General features: G+C 41.4%; 1 protein-coding gene across 1 annotated transcript in view; it reads left to right on the top strand.

Moving 5' to 3' along the window:
- kctd16b (potassium channel tetramerization domain containing 16b) overlaps positions 1–19,056 on the top strand; it is a 67,513-nt gene extending 48,457 nt beyond the window's left edge. The window contains exon 2 of the mRNA XM_060936542.1: positions 18,593–19,056. Coding sequence (XP_060792525.1) covers positions 18,593–19,056 — 464 coding nt within the window. The remainder of the gene's footprint in view (positions 1–18,592) is intronic.
- The last annotated feature ends 2,001 nt before the right edge of the window (positions 19,057–21,057 follow it).

Here is a 21,057-nt window from a genome sequence, read left to right as displayed (position 1 = left end):
TTCTGCACAGGGATTTGATAAGTCTTACAGGACAAGTTGAGTTTGCAAATGGAAGGGTATAAACTACAGAGGAGATGATTTCAAAACCAATAAACCTGATGGATTCTTTCTGCTGTTACATAAACAAGAGTTCAGTAGTAATTAAGAATGATCCAGTCAAGAAGAGAGTGTGTATAGACTGGAATTAAAACGCTGTATTAAGACACACACATGCTTGTAAATGCAAAATATCTAAGAGAAGAATGAGTGAGTGAGGTGAGTATATTTTGTTCTGCATCTCGACACATAAGAATATGATTTTTGGAAAATATGATTTTGTGGAGGGGCGGCATGGTGGTGTAGCGGTTAGTACTGTTGCCTCACAGCAAGAAGGTCCGGGTTCTAGCCACGTGGCCAGCGAGGGCCTTTCTGTGCGGAGTTTGCATGTTGTCCGCGTGGGTTTCCTCCGGGTGCTCCGGTTTCCCCCACAGTCCAAAGACATGCAGGTTAGGATAACTGGTGACTCTAAATTGACCATGAATGGTTGTCTATGTGTCAGCCCTATGATGACCTAGTGACTTGTCCAGGGTGTACCCTGCCTTTCGCCCGTAGTCAGCTGGGATAGGCTCCAGCTTGCCTGTGGCCCTGTAGAATAGGATAAAGCAGCTAGAGGAGATGAGATGATTTTGTGGAGTTTTTTGTTGGTGGTCTCGTGGGTAGCATTCTGGAGCCAACTCACAGCTCTGAAGTCTGTGATTTGATCCTGAGTTTAGATTTCTGTCTGTACAGCGTTTCACATGTTCTCTCTGTGTCCATGTGGGTTTCCTCTGGGTTCGCCAGTGTACAGGTTGTCTTCAGTCATGTGACTTTTGTTTGTGAGTTTACTTCCAGTGAATGAAGTGGTGGTCAGGGGAACTGATTTGGCTGCCATTATATAAAGAGTGAGTGAAACCATCTCTGACTATTTTCGCAGTTTAGAAGCCAATGCATGGTCAAGGTACCTTCAGGAAGCTGCTCTTTGCGATGGATTAGATCCTTACACATTAACAAAGAAGGATTTTTTGAATCCTCTTTGAATTGCCACCTTAACATGGTGGAGAGGTTTGAGTGCCTCAGAGATTCTAGGAGCTATCTTGTTGGGGGCATTTGCCCCTGGTAGCGTTTCCCAAGGCAAACAGGTCTTAGATGAGGGGTCAGACAAAGAGCGGTTCAGAATGACCCTTATGAGAGGAAAAGCAGGTGTCCGAGTGCCCTCCCCCACCCTGGAGCCAGGTCTGGGGGAGGGGCTCATCGGCAAGCGCCTGGTGGCCAGGCCTATGTCCATGGGGCCCGGCCGGGCCCAGCCCGAAGGAGCAACACAGAACCACTCTCCTGTGGACCCACCACCTGCAGGAGGTGCCGTAAGGGTCCAGTGCACTGTGGATTGGGTAGCAGCCAAAGGTGGAGGCTGTGGCATACTGATCCCCAGCTGATAAAACTGGCTTTTGGGACATGGAATGTCACCTCTCTGGTGGGAAAGGAGCCTGAGCTTGTGCATGAGATTGAGCGGTACCGACTAGATATAGTTGGGCTCACCTTGATGCATAGCTCGGGCTCTGGAACCAATTTCCTGGAGAGGAGTTGGACTCTCTTCTATGCTGGAGTTGCCAAGGGTGAGTGGCACCGGGCAGGGATGGAGCTATTGGTAGCCCCCCAGTTCGGCACGCTAACATCAGAGTTCTCCCCAGTGAATGAGAGCATTGTTTCCCTGCGCCTTCAGGTCAGGGAACGGTCTCTGACTGTCATTTGCACTTATGCGCCAAATGGTAGTTCAGAGTACCCGGCCTTCTTGGAGTCCTTGAGTGCGGTGCTAGACAGTGCACCACAAGGGGATTCCATTGTTTTACTGGGGGACTTCAACACTCAAGTGGGCAATGGCGGTGAGACTTGGAGGGGTGTGATTGGGAGGAACGGCCTGCCTGATCTGAACCCGAGCGGTGTTCTGTTGTTGGACTTCTGTGTCATGCACGGTTTGGCCATAACGAACACCATGTTCGAGCATAAGGGTGTCCATAAGTGCACATAGCACAAGGACACCCTAGGCCATAGATCAATGATTGACTTTATAGTCGTTTCATCTGATCTACTACCATATGTCTTGGACACTTGGGTGAAGAGAGGAGCAGAGCTGTCAACTGATCACTACCTGGTGGCAAGCTGGATCAGATGGCGGGGGAGAAGGTCGGACAGACCTGGTAGGCCCAAACGTGTAGTGAAGGTATGCTGGGAACGCAATGCGAAGTTTGATTTGCATTGCTGGCAGTAAGTCAGACTTGTTCCCGGTGCATGTGGGACTCTGCCAGGGCTGCCCTTTGTCATTGGTTCTGTTCATAACTTTTATGGACAGAATTTCTAGGCCCAGCCAAGGGGCGGAGGGTGTCCGGTTTGGTGGCATCAGGATCATGTCTCTGCTTTTTGTGGATGATGTGGTCCTGTTGGCTTCATCAATCTGTGACTTACAGCATGCGCTGGGACGGTTTGCAGCCAAGTGCAATGCGGCTGGGATGAGGATCAGTACCTCCAAGTCTGTGGCCATGGCGCTCAGCTGGAAACGGGTGGAGTGCCTATTTCGGGTCGGGGGGAGTTGCTACCTAAAGTGGAGGAGTTTAAGTATCTTGGGATTTTGTTCACGAGTGAGGGTAAGGGGGAGCGGGAGTTGGACAGATGGATCGGGGCAGCGTCAGCAGTGATGCGGATGCTAAACCGGTCTGTTGTGGTAAAGAGAGAGCTGAGTCAAAAGGCAAAGCTCTCAATTTACTGGTCCATCTGTGTTCCCACTTTCACCTATAGTCACGAGCTGTGGGTAGTGACCAAAAGAATGAGATCGCGGATACAAGCAGAAATGGGTTTTCTCTGCAGGTGGCTGGGCTCTCCGTTAGAGACAGGGTGAGAAGCTCGGTCATTCAGGGGAGACTCAGAGTAGAACCACTGCTCCTCCACATCGAAAGGAGTCAGTTGAGGTGGTTCAGGCACCTTGTTAGGATGCCCCCTGGATGCCTCCCAAGGGTGGTTCTCTGGGCATGCCCCACCGGGAGGAGACCCCGGGGCAAACCCAGGAAATGCTGGAGAGATTACATCTCTCAGCTGGCCTGGGAACGCCTCGGTATTCCCCTGGAAGAGCTGGTGGAGGTGGCTGGAGAGAAGGAAGTCTGGGCTGCTCTGCTTAGGCTGCTACCCCCACGACCCAGATCCGGATAAGCGATAGAAAATGGATGGATGGATGGATTTTTCCCATGAGCTGAAAAATTATCCATCCGTTGAGTTCCCGACATCTCAAATTACCTGGTGCTGAAGACATCGTTCTACACTGACACACAGATGAAAACCTGGAAGAACATGGAGGAGAACAACTTTTTATATATGTGGCTGTATTAAAGATCTGGGGATCAGGACACTACAAGATAAATCCTGTATCATTTTTGCCTGGATAAGGAGGAGTTTCTGGCCTTTTTGTACGTGTCTTCATGATGGTTGCTAGGAAGCTTCAAGTTTTCATATCGGGTATAAACAAACCACAGCTGCTCAATTCTCAATCCTCCCTGCTCTTCTCCTCCAGATAAATCATTTACAAAGATCCACAGAAACCTCTTTAAAGACCTGGGGTTTGCATGTGTTATATACACGTTAGTTCACAATATGGTGACCATGATCAAACAGTAAACAAAAACACATCTGAGGACTTAAGCATCTCCTGAACTTCAAAATATCACAAAAATGGCGAGAAAAGTGATTTGTGAATCCAAACGAAATAAATCAGAGGAATCTACAAACCTTTCCCGAAGTGATCGCTGCAAACTCGAGCATTCTTCGACTCGGCTCCCTTCCATCACAGCGAAAGGTTCAAGAGCCGCCTTTCTCATCACCTTTTGGTAAAATCCTTTGCTCTTTCACCCTTTATGGGGAACTCAGAAGACACTTTTATCAGTTTCATGGCTTGTTTTACTTGAGCAGCCCAAAACAACACAAGCGTGAGGCATTTTAACAACTAGCAAGGCGCCCCAGTGATAGCGACGCTTTGTGAACAGTGAGCTCAGCTGACCACTACTTCCTGTCTCACATATCTAATGAGGCAGATGTGACGTCAGATGCAACCCAGCAATTGTCTACACAAAGGTGTGTGTGTGTGTGTGTGTGTGTGTGTGTGTGTGTGTGTGTGTGTGTGTGTGTGTACAGTGCCCTGACTTCTCATCACAGGTGAATTCTCCCTCGTTACACCCAGGACTCTCTGGGACAGAATCTGCATCCACTGTGACCCTGATCAGGATTACTGAAGATGATTAAATTAATGAATTGAATTGAATTTCAATTTAAATAAATAAATAAATAAATAAATAAGGGCCGTCGGATCATGACAAGTGAAATAAGGTGAGGCTGAAAAGCCAGACACTGAACAGTGAAAAGGTGGGACTTTGTGAGAACTTTTGAAAGTCTGTTCAGTCAGGGAGAATCAGAGTGTGTTGGACTGAATGACCTCCTGTATACTGCGTTCCGGTCCGGACAGAACTGCAGCAGATCCTCTGTCTCTCAGTGCCAATAACAATGTTTCTCAGAACCTCTGTGCCTCAGAGAGCAGATATTGCAGGGGGGGTTATTTTTAGAGAGCACTGACTCTTGCATTCAGAGTATATTTTAGTAAGAAATGAGTTTATTGAGTTTTATACATTTTACATCTTGTCCTTTGACACTGTAAATAATTCATTTTTAAAGTGCATGTTATCTTTAGTATCTTTGGTTAGTGAAAACAGTTTGGGTGTGCAAAACAGTAACTGCTGCTTGCAGGAACAAGTGTGTGTTGGCCGTTCAATTTCTCTAACCGTAATTGCATTTTTTTAATGGAGCCCATTATATTCCAACTCAACAGTTTTTGCCTAAAACAGTTCTCCTCTTAGAGATGTAAATGAGGATTTGGGATGCAAATGTATGCAGACATTCCCAATAAAATTAGATCTGATGTTAATTTCTTAATTGCCGTGCACTTGAATTATAATTGTAGGAATCTGGTTTTTGTTTGGGGAAAAAAAACCTAGCTGGAATCATTGGTAAGACTTGAATTATAAAAACTTTTCTTAATTATAAAACTTATAAAAGTTCAGATTTTGTTTGCGTAATTTGAAGCCTGTCTTAGAGCATACATGTGAAGGTTTTGAAATCTTGTGTCACTTTTAATGAGTCCCAGTGGAACTAGAACATCGATTTCTCAGCAGTTCCTGCTACATTTTTCAAGAAACGGCTCAAGAAAATAGAGGAAGGGAAACAAAAGCTCTGTGCTTTTAATCCACTGAACCAGCAAACCAGAAGAAGTAAATAAGAAGTCAGAACAGAAGTGCAATATTTTTGTTCGCTGTCAAAAAAGAAATAAGGAAGACGGGAAATTTATCAGTAATTGTGTTTATTCTATGATAATAAATGGAATGTTTTTTTTAGCAGCAAATAGTACAGAATGGCTTTAATGATGCAAAGTCAAGTTAGAATAAATATCTCTGAATTATATGTTAATTTATCACTGTCTCAACAATACAAACAGTTGCACAAGAGAACAGCATCCTGCAGATGCAAAACGATCCATAATTTTTTTGTGAGCCAGACTTTAAATCAGCTTCTTACACATTAATTGCACTCGTGTCTTTTTATGTATTGAATTTTTCCAGAAGCATAAAGCTGTAAACAAAAGACACAACCACAAAATATGGCTCCTGTTTCATGGCTGGAAAAACGATAAGCCTAATCAAGGCAACTTCAGAACAGAGACACACGCAGCAGGGCTCTGAAGACTGGCATATGGCACAGCAGTACAGTCAGTCTTGCTTCAGCTAAGCGTGGAGAATGGCACCGTGCTCAGTAGGAACGAGAGAATCCACAGTCGTGCAATAACTAAAATTCTCCAAAATCTCCTTCAGTGATTGAATTTTAGCTGACATTCTACAACAAAGTTCTTCACGCCGTACCTCATAAATCAAACAAGTTAAGAATTCTCTTTACTCACGTAACCTGTACAGAGTAATTGAGTACACTGTGTATTACACACACACACACAAGTGCAAAGTCTTTCAATAAGGAATCTATAATCTGTTTTGGGGTTTTTAAAATACTGTTAAGCTTCATGATAAATTGCCAGTCAAAGTGGCATATAAAGCGTTTATTCTGGTTCCATAATACGGTATTTCTACAGGAATTTACCGGAAATTTATCATTCTGAAAATTGTTAGTTATTGTGTCTGTACAGAGACGATGTCTGTTAATTTGGGCCTAATATTTTTGTTAATTAAACAATAAAAATATAAGATTTCAAGAATAAAGTCATACTTAATTTTTTGGCATATCAGCACCAGATTATTATCTCATCTCATTATCTCTAGCCGCTTTATCCTTCTACAGGGTCGCAGGCGAGCTGGATCCTATCCCAGCTGACTACGGGCGAAAGGCGGGGTTCACCCTGGACAAGTCGCCAGGTCATCACAGGGCTGACACATAGACACAGACAACCATTCACACTCACATTCACACCTACGCTCAATTTAGAGTCACCAGTTAACCTAACCTGCATGCTTTTGGACTGTGGGGGAAACCGGAGCACCCGGAGGAAACCCACGCGGACACGGGGAGAACATGCAAACTCCACACAGAAAGGCCCTCGCCGGCCACGGGGCTCGAACCCGGACCTTCTTGCTGTGAGGCGACAGCGCTAACTACTACACCACCGTGCCACCACAGATTATTATTATTATTATCTCATCCAGCAGAAAGGTGATGAGTTTATGCCATCACGTGTTGTCCGTCCATCGTCTATTGTCCACACTTCACGAAAATCGCTTCTTCTCCCTCAGTTCTTCAGTGATTTTGATTCTTTCTGGAATGAAGGTAGGGGAACCTAGGGTGCATATAAATTCTACCCAGATTTGCTTCATTACAATTATTAATGAAGTTATGAACTAATTAAGCCTTAATGAGCAGTTCAACAAAAATTGCTTCTTCTCGGTCAATTCCTCACCGTTTTGGATTCTTTCTGGCAAATATTTGAGCCGGACTGGTTGAGAGTGGAACTGTGCAAGGTGGCCCACTTTAGATCGTTCCTTCTGGATGAGACGGGGCCGGAGTGAGTGACGCCCCCATTGGCAGTCTCGCTATTATTTGTCACAGTAGTATTAGAATCTTGAGATGATTATGCAAGGAATCGTATTTATTTATAAGAAAGGATCACACGAACTTGGAGGAAATTGTTTCTTGTGCTGAAAGAGAAACTGCAAGCAGTGGTCACATTCTAAGTCATCAGTTCTCACATCTGCAGCATAACAGCTGGATCTCTGGTGCCGTCAGTACAGTAATTGATTCCACAGTGTGTTATGGAATATCGACTCTCCATAAGGCTTCAGTTTATCTTATATCCGAGTCGGCGTTGGGCACATGGAGCGTTCTGGAGTTCCTCTCCTTCAGAATCGATCATTTTGATTATCAATGTCACCATCGATTGCCTCGGAAGAATCCACTGCCTGCGATTTCTCCTCCAAAATTAATGCCTCCAAATCATCAACGTTCCTCATGTTAAAGGGGCGACTCAGCCTTCCCAGAATCCAAACGTTGTTTTTGTTTTGAAATCATGTGACCGTTACTCTGTTCGCTCTCTGTGCAATAAAACCTCTGCAAACTCCATGTTCACTGATCCCTTCAAAACTCCTCAACTTTCTTCATCGACATGTCATACATGGAGGTTTTGAATAGAGTACGCCTGGTGTTTTCTTTCCTGCCTGGATGGCTGTGAGACGTTTGAGGCCAGTTCTGGTCCATTATAACAGAACACCCATACGGAAACGGAACGGATCAGTGGAAATAATTAAGTTATTCCATGAAATCGAGTTGTAGATGAGCTGATAGGCCTATAATCCATGTACGATGAGACTGAGTGGAATAACTGTTTTATTCTATCCACAGTCATTTTGAGAAACAGAGCATTTTTATTTTTTATTTTTTGCAAATTCAGTAAATAAAGACTTTATACAAAACATCCGACAAAATCATTTCCGCTTAGAATGTAAACAAACTGGCTAAATGACAGGAGCAATTCATGAAAAATGTGATGATAATAATAATTCTTGAAAAATAGAAAAAAGATACGTTCTTACCATCCAATACTTTTATTCCATATTTTGTTGCTTTTTTTGTATTTTTGGGGTTTTGTTAGAGTTTTTATTTCATCCTCGGTTGGTTCAGCAGCACGCTCCACCATTTTGTTTTTCTCCACTCATGGTATATGAGCTGATATCCTGGTAGTAGAGTAGCCAATCAGAGCGCGCGATTGCTCATATCCAGTGAACATGGATAAAATAATCTAAAATATAACTACTTTGACAAAATGGGTTCAATTTCACATCACTGTTTATGATCTGTGGCTGAATATGTCGCCGGATTCTTGCAGAATTTTTTTTTCCAAACAGTGGCCTATCCAAGGATGTGAAAATGCCGACTTGATACTTGGTGCAGAGGATTCTGGGAAGAGTGAGCCCGCCCTTTAACATACCACTGTTATATGTATGTTCCATTTTGCCATAAATATTATTCTCAGAATATTGCCACTTTTTTTCCTCAGAAAAGTACATCGTGTACGTATGGAGCCCTCGAAGGGACATGGAGAGGGAAGAGAAAAAAAACAGATGTATTTTTGCAAAGTCTTTAATTTAGCTCAGTGTACTTCCAGGTCAGTTTGGCAAACTTATGATGAGTGTGTCCACTTCCTGTACGTGAAAACCTAATGATAAGCACTGATTTAATGTATTTTAAGTTTAGTTTAGTTTTTTTTTTTTCTCTCCATATCCCAGCCAGGGTTCCATGTGTACATTTTGTCATAGTACATATGACTAACAAATTGAAAGATTTGTGCAAAGTTTTTGCCCCTTGCTAATGACACACTATGCTAATGACACACCTCACTGAGACACAGAACAGTCATTTACTCGTCTTCAGTAACAGAGCTGGAGCCACAGTTTGTCCTTTGGTTGAACACAAGGTTGAATAAACAGACCTGCACAAAACACACGAGAAATACTGAAGCAGGAAGTGATGAGCAGGTAATTTGCTGGTTTAGTGACGTATGACAATAGCTGGGATACGGGGGGGGGCTGAAAGGAAATAACACGTTATAAACAGTTACTGGAGCTCTTTCTGTTCTAATGGATTTCATCAGAGACGTTCTTAAATTATTATCTGGGAATAAAAACAGGCCGCTTCACCGTGTCACTGCTTCACCGTGTCACTGCTTCACCGTATCACTGCTTCACTGTGTCACCCGACTCCAGCCTGGATTTTATTTGTAGTCTGAAGTGTGTTATTCCTCACGTAAAGCCGCGATGGCCCACTTTTGAACTGATGGATGCACACAACAATCTCATTAACACACCACGAGGAAATATACACAGTATATCCTGCTCATCAATATTCTGTGAGGTGGCTGGAACGTGCATTTGGCTCGGGAGTGATCATTCCGAGGATCTGACTTTGAGGATTAGTCACACTCCAAGAATGAGCTGGCAGTCAGGTGAGAGAGAGAGAGAGAGATATCGGATGGAGGACTGGATATACACCGAGGAGAACAGCAGATCCACAGCACCCAGATATTACTTACTGGGAAAGTGGGAATGTGATTCCTGAAAAAGCCTCAACACCTTAGAGTCAGGTTTATACAAGTTTATTTAATCAGTCATGGCTTGTCAGCATCATCTTCACTTTACCATGACACCAGCTGAGATATTTACTCCTTATCCCCTTTGAAAAGATCAAAGCAGAACTCCATATATTCAATATTTCGATTCATTGATCTTTCTTGGGAACAACCAGATGATTTCTGTGCGTCCCGATGGCTGATGCACCGCCTCTGCTTTCAGAGTGCTGTGGAGGAACAAGTGCTTTGTTGAGAGCAATTCTACATCAATTCTATACGAGACTCGTTTGATGCTAGAATGAAGTTATTAATTGAACAATTTCTGAAATTAAGAGAGAAATTATGGATCTTATTTCTAATACACGCGTTTCCTAACTTTAGTCAGGAATTCTTCTCATTTAAGTATAAAGAGATGGTAATGAACAATGGGATCATTTCCTCTGAACTTCTAAAATTCACAAAGTATTAACATTAATAGATAAATATTTATTTTCTGATCATTATATCCTGGCTCTGGAGAAGCTAGAAAAAGTAAGATAAAGTACAAATTCATCTGATGATTTACTTTTTTTTTTCTTTTAAACATGACGACATCTCTGAAAAATGCAGAAAAGAAACACAAACAAATGCTAATGCACTATTTTATTTGTTTATTTTAATTTCTGTTCATTCTCCTGACTGAAACAGGGTTGGTGCTTATTGTTGTTTTTCTTGTAGTTATTCTTTATTTCATGTCAAATCTGCAATTTTTCTGTACTTGAAATAAATAAACAGCAAAATATTTATTTTTAAAATAAACAAACATATGATTTGAATAAATGTCTGTAACAAACAAAAACTTTTATTTTTATTATTTATTTATTATTCATTATTCCATTTCTACAGAAGCAGAGAACAGCCGTGTTTGCAATAATTTTTTCATGTTGTTTTCTCAGCATCATGAGTTAATTATTTATTAATTATTATTAATTAATTCCTAATCTTTTTCATTTTTATTTAATATTTATTCATGTTGTTTTATGTCGTTATTTATTCTCTTTGAACGTTATTTCTAACACGGCTGTTCTCGGATTCTGTGCATTTTCCAGGATATAATCATTTCTTTATTGTGAAATGAACTGAGTTAATTCTGATAAGAAACCAAGTCCTCATTTCAAGTCATTATTATGCAACGCTGAGCCGTAATTATGAGTCAATGTTATGACTTTAGGGTCCTGTTTGTTTGTTTTGTTATTTATTTATTTATTTTCATGCCTCGGTCACTCAGTGTGTTCATTTAGTCCGTCCACACATCCATCCTCGTTACGCAGATATTCCAAGAGCAAGTGGTTGAATGCTTGTAGAATTTATATAGAATTATCATCGTGACCTGCAGATGAACTGATTAGATTTTAAAATGGATCCAAAGGTCACAGCAAGGTCAAATATCTGAAATAGCTTTTCTTCAGCAGCTTCCTTCCTATTTGAAGTATGTTTCAGTGTGTTTCTGGGATACACAATAAAATATTCATTTTAATTTTAAGGCTGAAGCTAAAATGTGACTTCTTCTTCGATGGACAGGTTGTAAGGTGAGCGGCTGGTCTGTGATTGGTCAGATTAGTCTCAGTACAGTCATTTTTTTAAAATATTTGTCAGGATTGAGTTGGTGAACTCTGATCATGCAGTTTAAATGGAAATTTATTTCATTACATCAACGTCTTTTGAAAAGATTTATTTAAAGACCAGTTATGAAGTTCTGTCTCACTGAGCAAACATTTTTATCCTGAATGACACAAATTAACTCCAGACCCTGAAGACTGATGATGTTGATGAGTCTCTGCTTCCTGTTTGACTCAGAGGAAGGAAAGGTTATGAGTTAATTGAGGTTATAAAACCCTCATTATTGGGTGACTCGACTGTTTTTCTATTCTATCAGTGCAAATGTTTTGTTGTTCTGTCGAGCAGCTGGAATCTGTGTTTCTGATTTCATGATTAAAGGAGACTGGAGTGTGAATAAGAAGGTGCTGAACTGCACACTAATCTAAACTGATGAAGTTCTTCATCAAAACTCAATCCTTTACAAACAGGAAATCCTTAACATCCTTAACAATCCTCGTGTTACAGTTATTAAGCAGAATGAGGAGAGGTGTAACTGAAATGGACTGGTGACCCATCCAGGGTGTATTCCCGGATCACGCCCAGTATTCCCAGGATAGACTCCCGATCCCATGATCCCATCCCCCGCCACCCGGATACAACACTTAGTGACTCGTGAGTGAGAGAGAAGGAGAGATTATAAAGCAAAATGTATTTCTATAGCACACTTTATACACAAAGCAAATCAAAATGAACAAATATAAAAACAACTGAAAATAAACATTCTAAAACATTAAATATGAAAGTTAATGTGAAATATCTCATCTCATTATCTGTAGCCGCTTTATCCTGTTCTACAGGGTCGCAGGCGAGCTGGATCCTATCCCAGCTGACTACGGGCGAAAGGCGGGGTTCACCCTGGACAAGTCGCCAGGTCATCACAGGGCTGACACATAGACACAGACAACCATTCACACTCACATTCACACCTACGCTCAATTTAGAGTCACCAGTTAACCTAACCTGCATGTCTTTGGACTGTGGGGGAAACCGGAGCACCCGGAGGAAACCCACGCGGACACGGGGAGAACATGCAAACTCCGCACAGAAAGGCCCTCGCCGGCCACGGGGCTCAAACCCGGACCTTCTTGCTGTAAGGGGACAACGCTAACCACTACACCACCGTGCCGCCCCCTAATGTGAAATATATATAATTAAAAACAGATTAATTTGCAGTCGTCACATCACCGCTGGGTTTTGGCTGCAATCTGGATGTTTGTGTTCTGTGCCATGTTTTCTAGCTCGTTTCACTCTACATACAATTCCGGTTTTGTCCTTTTTGCTTTGTTTAACTGTATTTAAGAAAACAGTAAAATAAGATAAAAAGATAAAAATGCAATGGAATGAAGAGCCCCGTCCCTGAGAGCTCAATCACAGGTCACCCGGAAGCTCATTCGGAACAGAAAAGTTTTCAGTTTCAATTTTAAAAAGTCAGAACGTCAGGTTACATCTGAGGCTCTGAGGTCCAGCTTATAAAAGTCAGTTCTCCTTGCATTAGTGTTCACCTTCAACATGGACCTCCTCATGACCCGGGAGTCCTGCAAGGCTCATGGTTTACCTGACAGGTGTTTCTTCTAATCCACAGTGATTTACAGATGAGGAGGAGTCAGTTTAAAGTTAATTCTGCAGCCAGTGTCAGGGTTTACCCTTTTCCTGTAATCTATTGTACTTGGAAAAACCTGACATCCAACCAGGGAAAGCCATGGCATAGTGGTCAGAGAAGCAGCATTGGGACCAAAAGACTGCTGGATCGATTCCCTGGACCAGCAGGAATAGCTGATATGCCCTTGAGCAAGGCACCGAACCCCTAACTGCTCCCCAGGCTGCTCTGGGTGTGTTGAATAAGAGCGTCTGCTAAATGCCATTAATGTAATGTAACATGGAAAAATGCAGCGGAACGATGATCTAACTCTGGATACTCTGTTGGAAACTCATGCAGCCAGCACACACACCTGGACACATAAACACGCCTGGAGCTACTGTAAATAACCACACACATCAGTGAAATTCACTTTACATCATTTTATACAACTTTACAATTTTGCAAGTTTGGATTTGTGATTGCACTGATTTCAGCTCGTTTTTTATTCATGTGATTCATTCAAGACGATTATGACCATTTTTATGAGCGACGAATAAAACTTTGTCTTGTGTCGCTTCTCATCATGAATGGAGAGAAATAATTAATGTAAATTTTATTAATATATCTATCAAATTCAGAGACGAGCCATACGAGTGTGTATGACGTTGCTCTGGGATTTTCTGAGCTGAAGCACTGGAACGTGGAGAGATCGGAAACCTGGAAAATGAGCAGAAGATTTGGGGCGATGTGTCCCTTCTTTTGGTTGTAGTGAGAATTCTGATGGCTGGGTTTTGAATCACTTGTTGAAGTGTGTTAATTAAATATCAATGACTAATTCCTTACAAAGAGAAAGTGTGTGTGCTTCAGTCCCACAGTGCTCCTGATCATTAGTATTATTTTTAGAAACCAAAATTATATGGTGCTTTTATGACTGCAGTAAGGCAGTCTATAGTACTATGGGCAAAAAAAAAAACCCACACACACACCAGGTGAGTTCCAGAAATATCCCCCCCATATGGACACTGTCCCCATCCTATTACCCTTTTTATTTTATGTTTAATTAAGCCTGCATGCTTGCGATTAAGTTCTTAAACATCCACACAGACGACCAATTCGTCCAACAGCGAGTGGGCGTACACAACGTGAATCATTTGTGACATCTCGAGTAGCATTTGCATAATTCATGCAAATGATCTGAAGTAGCATAATTAAAAACCTGACATGAATCAGTGTGGTGAAATAGTGCAGATCAGTGCAGATGGAGGCTAAAACACTAAAAGACGAGGCTTTAGTGACGGCTCTCGGCAAAGCCAGCCTGAATAATCAGATTCATTAGAAACACCACGCTGGGTGAATTAGGCTGGAAATCGTTATTCCACCTCAGATGGTGTCAGAGCAGCTATAGCCGACTAATGAGAGAGAATAACTGGGCTGAGCTGCTGAAACGTTTTCCTTTCCTCGTTTAAGTTCTAGAAACTTCTGTTAAAACACTGCTGCATTAGTGCTCAACTCAGGGAAAGTCAGAGTACAGAGTCTCTCAGAGGAGCTCCGAATAACCACACTCTTATTTTATTTCTTTTTTCTTTTTTAATATGCTGCATTTGACTTTCCTCAGGAGGAGGGAATTTGAAGCTTGTTTGGAATTACGTCATTTTCAACATCCGTATGATCGAGATAGAAAGTTGTTAGTAGCGAGTGAGTCAGCGAGCCGTGCTGTGTGATGTAGATTTACCTCAGAACAGTGAAGTATGGAGTCAGAGTTACAGATTTAACATGTGAACATGTCTGAATCTTCATGGGGCTAAAGCTGATGTGTGTGTGTGTGTGTGTGTGTGTGTGTGTGTGTGTGCGCGCACAGTAGAACTCATTTAAAGGGAAGAAGCATTGCTGTGTTCACTGCTGATGCTGTGAGACGCCATTTTGTTTTGATGTCACTCCCTGAACTCGGAGATGAAGAGACCGGTCCGAGTCCCCGAGTATGAATTCTGAGTTGAGAGAGTTTTCTTTGTTTTGTTTTGTTTTTTCCCTAGTCAGAGGTCAGAAATGACAAGTTACACCTTTTAGTCGAATGCAGTAATCTCTAGCAGAAGATACAACTACCAACAAAGAGCGGCCCTTTAACCAGAGAAGCCATGGCCTAAAGGTTAGAGAAGTACCTTTGGGACCAAAAGGTCACTGGTTTGATTCCCTGGACCAGCAGGAATGGCTGACGTGTCCTTGAACAAAGCACTGAACCCCTAACTGCTCCTCAGGCTGCTCTGGGTGAGATAGATACAGTGGTGCTTGAAAGTTTGTGAACCCTTTAGAATTTTCTATATTTCTGCATAAATATGACCTAAAACATCATCAGATTTTCACACAAGTCCTAAAAGTAGATAAAGAGAACCCAGTTAAACAAATGAGACAAAAATATTATACTTGGTCATTTATTTATTGAGGAAAATGATCCAGTATTACATATCTGTGAGTGGCAAAAGTATGTGAACCTCTAGGATTAGCAGTTAATTTGAAGGTGAAATTAGAGTCAGGTGTTTTCAATCAATGGGATGACAATCAGGTGTGAGTGGGCACCCTGTTTTATTTAAAGAACAGGGATCTATCAAAGTCTGATCTTCACAACACATGTTTGTGGAAGTGTATCATGGCACGAACAAAGGAGATTTCTGAGGACCTCAGAAAAAGCGTTGTTGATGCTCATCAGGCTGGAAAAGGTTACAAAACCATCTCTAAAGAGTTTGGACTCCACCAATCCACAGTCAGACAGATTGTGTACAAATGGAGGAAATTCAAGACCATTGTTACCCTCCCCAGGAGTGGTCGACCAACAAAGATCACTCCAAGAGCAAGGCGTGTAATAGTCAGCAAGGTCACAAAGGACCCCAGGGTAACTTCTAAGCAACTGAAGGCCTCTCTCACATTGGCTAATGTTAATGTTCATGAGTCCACCATCAGGAGAACACTGAACAACAATGGTGTGCATGGTAGGATTACAAGGAGAAAGCCACTACTCTCCAAAAAGAACATTGCTGCTCGTCTGCAGTTTGCTAAAGATCACATGGGCAAGCCAGAAGGTTATTGGAAAAATGTTTTGTGGACGGATGAGACCAAAATAGAACTTTCTGCTTTCAATGAGAAGTGTTATGTTTGGAGAAAGGAAAACACTGCATTCCAGCATAAGAACCTTATGCCATCTGTGAAACATGGTGGTGGTAGTATCATGGTTTGGGCCTGTTTTGCTGCATCTGGGCCAGGACGGCTTGCCATCATTGATGGAACAATGAATTCTGAATTATACCAGCGAATTCTAAAGGAAAATGTCAGGACATCTGTCCATGAACTGAATCTCAAGAGAAGGTGGGTCATGCAGCAAGACAACGACCCTAAGCACACAAGTCGTTAAACCAAAGAATGGTTAAAGAAGAATAAAGTTAATGTTTTGGAATGGCCAAGTCAAAGTCCTGACCTTAATCCAATGGAAATGTTGTGGAAGGACCTGAAGCGAGCAGTTCATGTGAGGAAACCCACCAACATCCCAGAGTTGAAGCTGTTCTGTACGGAGGAACGGGCTAAAATTCCTCCAAGCCGGTGTGCAGGACTGATCAACAGTTACCGCAAACGTTTAGTTGCAGTTATTGCTGCACAAGGGGGTCACACCAGATACTGAAAGCAAAGGTCCGCATATTTTTGCCACTCAGATATGTAATATTGGATTATTTTCCTCAATAAATAAATGACCAAGTATAATATTTTTGTCTCATTTGTTTAACTGGGTTCTCTTTATCTACTTTTAGGACTTGTGTGAAAATCTGATGATGTTTTAGGTCATATTTATGCAGAAATTTAGAAAATTCTAAAGGGTTCACAAACTTTCAAGCACCACTGTAGATAGATTTATTAAGGTAAAATTACATGCAAGTAGGACAATATACTAATGTACAATTAAACTGCATACATGAAACTGAAGCAAGGATCGCACAACAAAGTGTAAAACACTTATTTCTATTGTGGTCTGAAGATGTTGTACGTTGCTCTGGATAAGAGCATCTGCTAAACACCAACTGTAAATTCCACAGACTTCGTGACTCCATGAACATCATCCAACTCCTTAAATATTCAATTCATGATATTAAATGTGAACAAAAATATTTTGGAGATCTCAGAGCTTTTTATTCATGAAGCTTGTATTCAGAGAACATTTGTATTAGATTCGAATTGACAGTATTTGTTCACGTTATTGAGGTTTTGAATAATATTGGAATGTTAATAATAGCAGGTTGTGATTTCCACCACTGGAATAAAATAAAACAAGAACAACAGAAACCCCAGATCCCTCGGCTGTGCTTCACAGATTCCACTCATAAAACAACAACATCCACTGAACTGAATTGAAGTGAAGTGTGAAATAAAATAATTGCAGACTATTTTCTCTCACTAGTTGACATTTATTGAGTGTATAATGTGTCCTGCTCTGCTTTTAATTACTTGTAATTAAGTTCTTTAAATGTTGTCATACAGCACAACTTCACAGTGCACAATCTGGGCAACGGTTAAATGTCCTTTAACTTGATCTCGGTTTCTTTTTGCTGTTGAAAAACTGGTAACAGCAGTGGCACAGTGTTGTAGTGGTTAGCGCTGTCGCCTCACAGCAAGAAGGTCCGGGTTCGAGCCCCGTGGCCGGCGAGGGCCTTTCTGTGTGGAGTTTGCATGTTCTCCCCGTGTCCGCGTGGGTTTCCTCCGGGTACTCCGGTTTCCCCCACAGTCCAAAGACATGCAGGTTAGGTTAACTGGTGACTCTAAATTGAGCGTAGGTGTGAATGTGAGTGTGAATGGTTGTCTGTGTCTATGTGTCAGCCCTGTGATGACCTGGCGACTTGTCCAGGGTGAACCCCGCCTTTCGCCCGTAGTCAGCTGGGATAGGCTCCAGCTCGCCTGCGACCCTGTAGAACAGGATAAAGCGGCTACAGATAATGAGATGAGATGAGATGAAATGTGCACCATCATCACACTGAACTACCTGGAACCTCTTTCTTTTTTTCTTTCTTTAAATAATTTTACATAAACCATTATCATGATTTGTTCCAGAAATTTTTCTCACTTTCTATTTTCTGAAATGTTTTCTTTTTTTACCCCTAAACTGTAAAAAATGTTCTACAAATCAAGCACATGGTTATATATTTTTTTTTATTCTGGTCACCAGTGTTAACTATTTTAGGTCTGAATGTTAACAAACGAAGTCAAAACTATTTATGAACACATCGTAATTTTTTCCCCAGGTACAGTGGGTTTTTTTTCTTTGTCTTTGATGCACAGTATTCAGAGACATGGACAGAAAATATTTCTTTTTTTAAATGAGAAACTTAAAGTTAACATTAAGAAATTGTAAGTGATATGAAGATATCAGTTTTTAAATAATTTATGCATTAAAAGGTTCAAACGATGAATAATTATTGCATTGTAACATTGATTAAGTTATTTAGTTTAGGTTTCATCTTGGTTGCCATTTCATTTAAATTTGATACAGATGCAATGCATGGACCAGAAATTACTTCATACTGTGTCAGTTACCCATAATGCTCTACCATATGATGATGTGAGATGCGTGTCCTTCATCAGTAGCATCATTCCAGTCACTGACTAACAGACTCCTTTGTAAAATCTTTATTTCTTTAACTTTGTGTTCCCATAACGTTCTTGTCGTCCTGTTTCAGGCGGATCATCACGCTGGTCCTCGCCGCCTTGTGACTGCTGCTGCAAGGGCCACAAAGGTGAAGGTGAGGGCGAGAGTGGCACGTCCTTCAATGAGCTCTCCACCTCCAGCTCCGAGAGCCAATCAGAAGCCAGTTCCCCCCAGGGTACGGTCATTTATGGGCCTGTCAGCCGACAAGCACACGTCCAAACCCTCGATCGGCCGCCCAAGAAAGAAAGGCCAGGAGGTCAGCTACTGCAGCAGCAGCAATCTGAGCAGCGGCGTAAGAGCGATCTCCTCCGCACTCTTACTGCAAGCTCACGGGACACGAGTGGCACCAAGAAACGGCCAGCCAAGGAGAAGATGAGTGTGGAAGAGGAGCTGGAGAAGTGCATCCAGGACTTCCGCAAGATCAAGATCCCGGAGCATTTCCCGGAGCGCAAATACATGTGGCAGGCCGATCTTCTCCGCAAGTACCGCCTGTGAGTTACAGGAGAGACTTCTATCAGGAAAATTAGGAAGGTGGACCACTTTGGGAAGAGGAGTACAGAGCTGTGAGGTGGGCTGATGCAAAAATCCTTCACTACTGCCTCAGACCTGCGTGTCTTCTGTGCGACGGCTGATTCCACTCCGGATTGATCAATGTGTGCATTTCTGAAGCACAGAAAGGTTTTGTTAGAAAAGCACAATTCTTGGATTTTATTTTGGTTTGTCAGCTTTTACAGATGAACACAAACGTGCCCATTTTTGACCTTACAACGTTAGTGATCGTGTTCTGGTGGTCCAGAGGTCGGACACTGAGTGTGCAACCTGAGTCATAAATAATTCACACTGTCTCTATTGTGTCCTTGCTAAAAATAGCCGATGTATTGTTGAGCATGAGAGCCAGGTTTTATTTCAGCACTTTGAGGAGCTCAGAGGATGAAATGTTTCCCTCTGTCGGCTTTTCCAAACCGTAGTTACCTTCCAATCCGTTACTCTAAAACCTAAAAACGCCTCCATATCGATCGAGTCGTGGCACACAGTCAGGGCGGAAACTCGACACCACGCTCCTCTAAATGCACTGAAACTACAGAGTGAGTGAACTCGACTGAACCAAAGTTGAGAGTTTAAAACCTAAAGGGTGACGATTTTCACAGGAGAAGGACAAAAGCATTTTTAGGTTCAGAATCAGAAACAAACACACACACACACACACACACACACACACACACACACACACACACAATGGATTGCATCTGTAACTGATGATGTGGTTAATAAACATTAAAGACTCAATGACTCACTAAACATTGAGGAGCGATGACAGGAAACAGATCAAATAGATTCTTATGAGTATAAATCAATAATCACAAATATTAAACATAATATAATTAAACTTATGACTGTTCTGATATCAACTCCATGACTCCACTGTATAAATAAGAATTGAAACCAAATGTTATTTATTTAATCATTTATTTTGTAAAAAGTGAAATAGGTTTCAAAAATTAATTAAATATTTATGTGAACAAGTGATTACAACTTATGCAAATATCAGTGTAAAATTTTTGTTTGTTATTAGGAACAGCATCGTAACAGAAGATCTTTGTTCATTTATTCGGCCGAATCAGTTCCTGATACAGAGACTGTTAGAGTGAGAGAACATCATCATATTCATACAGCGGTTAGATTTGGTCATGTAAATCGTTTTAAGTCAGTTTCTCCAAGTTTATCTGGAATATCGTTGATCTGATTCTCAGTAGAAACGGTGTAGTGTTTATTGATGTGAGATCGTGTGTAAACAGTAATGAAGGATGCGATACATTTCAGTTCGTCAGACTTTTGAAATTATACAAAAAAATGGCGAGAATTTGATGTTTTGATTTCTGAACATGGAGCTTGGAAGCTGACAAAAGTATCTGAATATGAATTTCATTCATACATTTCAAATACTGTGTAAACATCACATTAATAATGCTGTTTTTACACATGGTGGATTCAATAAAATGTACATTTTACCAACGTTTTTTCTTCATTTTAAACTTGCTAGACGTAAAATTTGAGCTTAAAAACATTTCTTTCATACTGACAGGTTACAGTTCTGAGATTTAAAAAAAAAAAGAATCCAAAATACAAATTCACAGAATTACAGATGCTTTTACAGGATTCCTAGAGACTCCTTTGAGCATCAAACCCAGTGTTTAGTCAGTCATAGACACGAGTGTTTTAGTGTGAAATACGCCACTGGTATTTTCCATCCGAGCTCCATCCGGGACGTGGAGAACCAAAACCGGGGCATAAATCTCTATCTGTCCCTCGTGAGGAAATCACTGAATAGTTTTGATAAATTTGGGGACTTTTTGTTTGTGAATGTGTCGATATAATCAAAAGAAAATCACATGTTGGCTTGAAGGTATGAAGTTTATCTTCTCGTGTTGAAAAACTTCCATTTTTCATACAAAATACATCACGGATCTGAGCGACACAATTCCCGATATTTCACTC

Source organism: Neoarius graeffei, chromosome 12 (assembly GCF_027579695.1).
Source record: "Neoarius graeffei isolate fNeoGra1 chromosome 12, fNeoGra1.pri, whole genome shotgun sequence".
Lineage (NCBI taxonomy): Eukaryota > Metazoa > Chordata > Actinopteri > Siluriformes > Ariidae > Neoarius > Neoarius graeffei.
Note: the sequence above shows the minus strand (reverse complement) of the source record. Positions and strands in the feature narration are given on the sequence as shown.